Source organism: Raphanus sativus, chromosome 2, assembly GCF_000801105.2.
Source record: "Raphanus sativus cultivar WK10039 chromosome 2, ASM80110v3, whole genome shotgun sequence".
Taxonomy (NCBI): domain Eukaryota; kingdom Viridiplantae; phylum Streptophyta; class Magnoliopsida; order Brassicales; family Brassicaceae; genus Raphanus; species Raphanus sativus.
In genome coordinates this window covers 293,184-301,178 of record NC_079512.1, presented here as the reverse complement: position 1 = coordinate 301,178, position 7,995 = coordinate 293,184, and the positions used below count along the sequence as shown (strand labels likewise).

At 32.7% G+C, this 7,995-nt stretch overlaps 1 protein-coding gene across 1 annotated transcript; it reads right to left on the bottom strand.

Annotated features, from left to right (window-relative positions):
• Nucleotides 1-3,936: 3,936 nt before the first annotated feature.
• On the bottom strand, nt 3,937-7,180 carry LOC130499783 (heparanase-like protein 3). Its single transcript, XM_056994178.1, has 9 exons — nt 6,829-7,180; nt 6,022-6,058; nt 5,751-5,934; nt 5,531-5,679; nt 5,216-5,446; nt 4,932-5,121; nt 4,708-4,833; nt 4,528-4,627; nt 3,937-4,443 (listed from the first exon to the last, which is right to left on the bottom strand). The coding sequence occupies exons 1-9, from the start codon at nt 7,060-7,062 to the stop codon at nt 4,078-4,080; spliced, it is 1,617 nt and encodes a 538-aa protein (XP_056850158.1). The 5' UTR covers nt 7,063-7,180; the 3' UTR covers nt 3,937-4,077.
• Nucleotides 7,181-7,995: the final 815 nt, after the last annotated feature.

Here is a 7,995-nt window from a genome sequence, read left to right as displayed (position 1 = left end):
GTAATTAATAAATGGACCTAGTAGACTTTTTAATGGTAGATAAAAATTGTATTTCTGTTTTAGTAGAGAAGATTGTATAGGGTTTAGTATTAAAGGGTTGGGATTGGGTTTATAAATGTTCTATTAAGAGATAAAAAATTAGGTTAGTGTTATTTAAAAAAAAATAGAATATTTTTTAAAATAGTCATTCATTAAAATAATCGTTCATTAATGGTAAATTTGAAAAGTAGTATCAAACTTGTGGTAAAATTTGAAATTTCCCAAAAAAAAACTGAAATACAAAATTCGGCTAAATTTCCATAAAAATATTAAATAAGTGATTACTGAATTTTCTTATTTGGAAACAAACAAAAATTTGTTATATCCCAAATAACATGTTATTTTAGTTTGGTGTGATTAACAAATGAATATATAACCACAATTTCTTTAGCAGAAAAAATAAAAGAAAGGTAACCAAAATTTACTTAAGATCTACAAAGATAAAAAAAGGGGAAAAAAATATGAAAATATGCAATTGTGCATTGCATCGATATTTTTTGCTGGGGTTAATACTTTCTATTTGACTCGTACTCAACTTGAAAAATTAAGTAAGCGTCGTCAAGTCAGGTAATATATCCGCAAATCTTATTGCTTGAAAATACAAGTCAAATATCAATTACCACGATTTTTACTAATACTGACTTGTTACTTGTTTTATTACTTGTTATTGGTTCTAAAAATATGTATTATCCATTAAAATACTTTTTACTACTGATATTGTAATAAAAATCAAAAAGCATATTAGTTTTTTAGGTATTTGATGTGATATGTATTTATTTCAAATGAGTCATATATACAAACTAAATCAAATTACTCGACTAAATAGAATAACGAATATATAAAAATTAAAGTATTTTTCTATGTTTATCTTTACTTATAAATTTTGGTACATTTAATTTTAAAACTTTAAACCTAAAAACCAAGTATCAAGCATTATAAAGTAATTTGCAAGTATTTAAATATAAGTAAGTAATTTGCAAGTGTTGTAAAGTTGATGTCGGTGAATAGCACCTCCTATAAGAACTGTCCGACTAGTTTGGACAGACCCTAGATTCTGAGGTTAGATTGGTAGTTGCTCTCGTGTTGTTGTAGATGGCTACATGTACTGTACAGCCACAAAAATTTAACAATCAAACTTTTCTTTACCTTCAAAAAAAGTTCACAGTCTAGTTTTATTTTTCTATTTTTGGCTGCAGATACTAATTTTCCTGCAGTATCAAATTATTTAATGAGATCCTAGGACTTTTCTCTGAATGGTTTTGGATAGATCCTTGCAAAAAAGAATCAAAGACTCAAGTTTATCAAGGCTGTAGATCGAGTGGTGACACAAGAGGCTGCAAAACGGCTTTTTGATACTCCTAGGCTTAGATCGGATATGACACACTTTTCTAAAGCCCTTAGATGTTGGATATTACACACCAACAGACTGGATATTACACACCAGACATTCTCTTTAACTCGTGAAAGTAAAAGGAGAAGAAAACACAAAGATTTAAGTGAAAGAAGACTTGATAGATTACTAGGGTTGCCGTAACACACATATATATAGTGAAATTCTTGGAACAGGCTCCAAGCATTTCAAAACTAAAGGAACACGCTCCTTTAATAATGTAGAAACAAAGACATAACTTATATAGAGTTTTTGAAAATAAAAGACATAAGTACTTAGAAAATAAAAGATAACATATGGTTTTTCTTGTGGTTGGTCCGAGAGTATCAACTATGTGATATGTTAGCAAGACAATGACTTCGTTAAAAACCTATCATTTCAAAATCCAGTGGGACAAAACAATGATATGGAAAGAGCACACATTGTTTGCTAGCCTAGATGATACTCAGCTTGATGGTAAGATAACTTGAATGGTAATGAGTGTGTCTTGAAGTATCAAGCTTCCTCCAAAATTTTCTTCATGCTTCAAAGACTTCCTGATCAGTCCTCCAATAGCTTCTTTAAGTTTCTTGGTTCTAAATCGAGTCATGGGACCTCCAGAAATGGTTAAGACATCATCTTCTTCAGCTGGATCATCTCTAAGTTCTCCATCTCTATCTCCATCAGCTGTCTGGTCCATGATCATATCGTTATTACTCTAGAAAATTTGATCACGTCTGTGAGTTTTATATTATCTAATTAATGTTTACCAATAATTTTTTTGAATTAAAAAATTATACAGCTAAATTTTTATGACAAAAATAAAAGTTACAGCACTAACCAATCAAGTCCATAACACGTACTCAAAGTGTAAGTGTGGATTTGAAAATATAAAATCAACATAATTAAATGCAGGGTAACTACTCTACTGGGTTTAGATAATGATTGGATTTGAATATGATGTCTTCGTCATTTTTTTCTTCTTAATACGGCTTATGTTTTGGGAATGTAGATTGTCATCATTTTTTTCAATTTTTTTTAACGCTACTTTTTATATTTTAATTCTTATTATAAGATAAATTTTCATATTTCCATTGATTTTCTGCTATCTAATATAATTTTTATCTCTTTTAATATTATATTTTCCAAATAGAAGTTAAATATTATTTGATTTTTACTTAAATTTTACTTATTTTTTACTTTTAAAAGATATTTTCATAATATTTTTTTTACCCTTAGAAAATACTCCCTCCGTTTATTTTTATTAGTCGTTTTAGTGAATTGCACACAGTTTAAGACATGTAATACAATTTCCATTTTATCCTTCTTTATCGTTATTTTAATGTGCAAATTAAATTTATTTGCTTTCAATCCAAGGGTAGATAAAGTCAAAAGTCTTCGTTGGTTGCATGGGAATTTGGAAACGACAAATATTTTGACACAAAACCAAAATGTTAAAACGACTTATATAAGAAAACAGAGGGAGTATAATCACACTCACTTGTGAAGACTCTTGAATGTTTTCAGAACTCCTTGAAGATTTAGGGGGATGTATTCAATTTAACATTTGATGTGATTTGATTTTTAATGGAGTTTTAGATGATTTTAATAAGTTGCAGAAATTTAGGTGGGTTTTGTTAAACTACTCTAGAATATCACCTGAAACAATGGGATTTGAGTTTTTTTTTTTTAACTAAGAAACTCCACCCAAACACCCTAAAATCACCTCAAAACTTTAAAATCTTACAACTTAAAATATTTTCAATAACACTGGATTTCAGAATACTTTACGAAATGTCAAATTCAATAACAGTGGATTTTAAATGAGTTTTTAAAATTCATGTTTGAATAACAGTGAATTTGTCATTTTAATACAAATCACCTGAAACTCTCGGTTGAATACACCCCCCTTAGTTTCTCGGTATCAAGAGATATTTTGTTTACTTGTTTTGCTAAAGCATTAACTTTTCAGTTTTTGAATTATTTATGTGTACTAGTCGTCGTCCGCTCTACATACCTCATTATATAAACATTTTTCATATTTTAAATTCATGCTAGGTTAAAAATTTACTAAATTTCTTTTATTTAAATCAATATTGATTATTGCACCATCATATATATATATATATTTAAAAAATGACCAAAAAAGAAAAACAAATGATTGCAGTAGACCCGTTCCTTGCTTAAGGCATATGAAGCATATGCTTTAGGCCACATGTATATTTATCATTTTGGAGACCACACATTAGATATCGTAACTAGGGAAGCTGGTTTTTTTTGTAAGCTAGTTACGTGTAGATTAAATTGCTTTGATGTCTCGAATTTGCACTAGATGAACTCTCTAGAAATTCCTTTCATTTACACTTGTTAAAAAAGTCCCATCCATTTAGTGGCTTATTTACCACAACTTTTATTCTGTTAGGGTAATCTAACTATTAGGGTAATCTAACTGTGTTACAAAAAAACCCTAACTTATATGAATTGTATTCTATAGGTTTGGATTTCTCAAAGTAATCTCTATATTTCTCAACACTTTCTATTATTTCCCATGAATCAGAATTATTTTGTGGTCTATAACGTTTTTTTGAAAGATAGGTACATTTTTATTTATCTTTTCTAATCAAATAATTGAATGGTGCTGTCTTAAAAGTCCAACATGCAGCAGCTCCCTAAGCACATGCAGGCACAACAACGTTCGGCATATGCACAAACACAATGGAGTATGGAGCTATTGTTATTGGCTCTGCTGAGTTTACATATATCGGTTCCAGTGGAGGTATGTCACCAGTGGAATTAACCTGCAGTGCATTACCGTTGAGTAGCATAGTCCGGCTGTGTAGATCTCCATCCTTTGCTGTCAAATGGTACTCTTCTCTTTGGGTTTCACCATTAGAAACCCAAGTCAGCTGGGAAGTCCTGGCTATTTTCCGAGACGACGTCTTCCTGTGTCTTAGACTGAAAGTGTTATTTAGCTCTACGTTCGCAACAACTGTTGTGGTGTTGTCAAGGTTCATCAGTAAAACTGTGATCCCTTTCTGCATCATGAAAACTTTATTGTTACATCAGAAGAAATAATCCGTTTTTTTTTCTGAGTTACATGTATGGAAACTCTGATTTACCGATGGTCTTGCACAATGGGTGTATGAACGTATCTTCTTTGTTCCGGAAAAGCTTGTGAACAGTGCCTTTCTTCCCATAAGTCGTCGCCAGATCAGAGCACTGTAATTTGACAAGTTAGGCATCACTTGGTTAAGATTTTTAAATTTGTTCACAAGTTTCATCTTATATATTAGTTTTACCTGTAATAGTCAGGGTTGGGAGTGAAATTAGTAGTATTTAGCAGCCCATAGTTTCCTCCGATTAGAGACTGTCTACAATATGTTTTCGTATCATACACTGATGCCATACCAAGTTGGTCCAGGTACCTACCATCGTTTAATATAATATCATTTTTGAGTAAAAGTAAAGTTATATATATATATATATATGTTTGTATTCTGCTGGTATGATGTCCTTTTCTTACCAGAAACTATAAACGAAAGCATTAGAGACAAGGTTACGCCCGCTGTTGTAGGCGCCACCAGCCTCACCAACCCACGCCACAGCCTTTGTTGATGAGTTGATAATTATGCTCTTTAGGCTGCGGAACGTTGTTGCCTCTTGGTCCAGGTACGAAGGGTCTAGAATCTTTTCTATCAGATGCTGGTCCACCCCTAATCCATCAAAAATGTAGTTCTTTTTTTTTCTTCCATTTAGGTGTGATAATAAGGGAAATGAAGAAGCTGCTTGATGATGTGAAACCTTTACCTGGACCGAGATCGTAGATGTGACGAGTGGTGGCATTGAGAGAGTCTTCAGTTTTGTTCAAATATTCCGTGAACCAAGCAGCATCAAAGAAACCACCAGGGCCTATCACCAGTGGCATGGGACTCACATCCTTATACACCCGGTTCACAATGTTTCGAAGAGCTATGGTGTCCGTAGCGTACTGACTTGCTGCAACTCTTGCACCAACACCACTTCCACACAGCTCATTTCCTATAGATAATTAAAAAAAAAAGCTTAGAAATGTAAAGAGATTTGATCTCTCGCTTATGCTTATTGTTATGTCAGGTGACTTACCGAGCTCCCAACCATCGACCGTGTGGTTGTTCTGTACTATATATCGGATGAATGATTCAGCATTGGTGTAGTCCCAGGCACCTACGGCTTCACCATTAGGTTGTATGCTCCGCCCAGAGAGTGCATTCAGACCGAAGATGACTTTAGCTCTGATTCAGACCACACATGAATGTAAGAGAGATAGTTGAAAGAAAGAAAAAAAGAGAATTCTTAAGGGTACCCGGTTTTGGTAAAGAAGTCATTAAGCTGGTTCCATCGGTGCATAGACAGACATCCTTGTGTGTAGCCAAAGAGAAGGGAAGTGTTTTGGGTGAAAGGAATACAAGGCTGTTTCTGATCTGCTGTCTCATATATCACCAAGTCTTGTAATGTTCCTCCTATTCTTATTTTCAATGGAGCAAATTCTGTATTTTTTTTTTGAAATTGAAAAATGTCAAATTTTGAACATTTAAGATTTTAGAATTATCAGGAATTTGATGTGATTATTTTACCTCTGATTGCATTCTGAAAAATAGTGTTGTTCAGGTCCTGCAAGAAGATCAACATATATCCAAGTTACAATAATAGGCTTCAGTTTCAGTACTAAAATGGAATTGGATTTGGACCTTGGTACATAATGATATTTGACTTCACATTCCATAAATGGTAAAATAGTCATAAATGGAGTTTTATAATTTCTACAGATATTCTTTTATGTTTTATTCATTTCATTTCTAAAAGAAACAAACAAACAAAAAAATCAACACAAACAACAGAAAAAAACACCACATCAAGATCTTAGCTAATAGCCAGCAGATATATGATTCCCAGAGATAAAAGGTTAATCACCAAAAACATGAGAAAGAAAAACAGCAAATCCACTTCTTAAAGCTAATACTAGCTCAACATACAGAGTAAACCTCTACTAGAATAAACATCTAATGTTTTGTTTCTTGGTCAAAGATTTTCAACAAAAAGTAAAGTGTATTTGCTAAATTCGGAGTGCCTAACAAATGCACATTATTGTTCACAAAAAAAAACAATAAAATAAACCTCTACTAAACTAAACAATAAAATAAACCTCTAGTGTTTTGTTTCTTGGTAAAAGATTTTCAACAAAAAGTAAATTGTATTTGCGAAATTCGGAGTTGCCTAACAAAATGCATTGCTGCTAAGCCTGCTACACCGACTAAAAATACACGTGAAGTGTTTTTCTTTTTCTTTTTTCTTTTTTTTTTTAAACGTAGCACAAGTTGCATTGTTTTCGCCGGAAACAAAATGAAAAAAAAAAAGAAATGTAAAAGAGAGGAGAAGAAAACCAGGTTAAGAATCGAAGCATGGTCCCAAGCACAAGTTCCGTAGTCACATTTCTGAGGCGGCCACCAATCCAAAGTGGCGCAGATGAAGTCTTCGTCTACTGTTCCCACTGCCGCTCTTCCGTACACAAACACCGTTCCTTTCACTTCTACGGCCGAGCTTACGGCGGTCTTGTCCGAAAACCGGAACACCCAAAGGAATAAAACTATCACCGATATTATTTGACAACAACCCATTTTTCTCTTCCTTATTTTTTCATATAAGAAAATGGGATCTGGTTTGGTGTTTATATATATATATATGCAAATGGAAGACAGAGACCTTACTGAAAAAGTAAAAATTGTTTACAATTAAGTTATTTAAGTACCTGCCTTTGTTGTTTGAGTTGTTTACTTAACCTTTCTCATAAAGTAAAATACATAAAAAGATGATCTAATTAATAAAGTATATTGAGCCAAAATATTATTAATTATAAAGTATACAAATCTACCTGCACAACTTTGATATATTATTGCTTTTAAGTTACATGAATATTTTGCTTACATGCAAAGGGTTTCCACCAAATCAAACTCTTAATAAAGCCAAAATAGAAAGGAGATAGCCTAACCACCCTAAATCACGAATCATCCGAAAGGGATGTTTAATCTGATAACTACTCGTAGCCTGGTGGTGCGAGCATGGGTCAGTGTCCAATACTCGAGTAGTTACACCGAATCAAACAAAACAACCAGCATTGACTATAATTTTTTTTTCTCAACTGGAACTTATATTGTAGGCACTGAAATAATCTTGTTACAATATCAAAACCTGCAAGCCAAGCATCTCAACATAGAAGGCAACTCAGTTGGCATTATAACGCAACTCGTAATTAAGAAGAGGGATACATTCTCGTGTTATCAAAAAGGTTCTGAATGATCCAAAGCCACATAGGACTGAAAAGATCAAGCAAAGTCAAGTTTTGAGCAATGATAATTTGGATATTCTCTCAGTTAACCCAAAACAAGTGATGGGCAGAGTTTACCTATGGCCAAAAATAGAAGAAAAACTAAGAAAGATGTTCAGAAAACTTCAATTTTTTTCTGAATACCGGAATGTTTGGGAAATTCGTAATTCTCACAGACCCGAAACCGCAACATGTAATATTAGTTTCGTCCTTTCATTCAAACTAG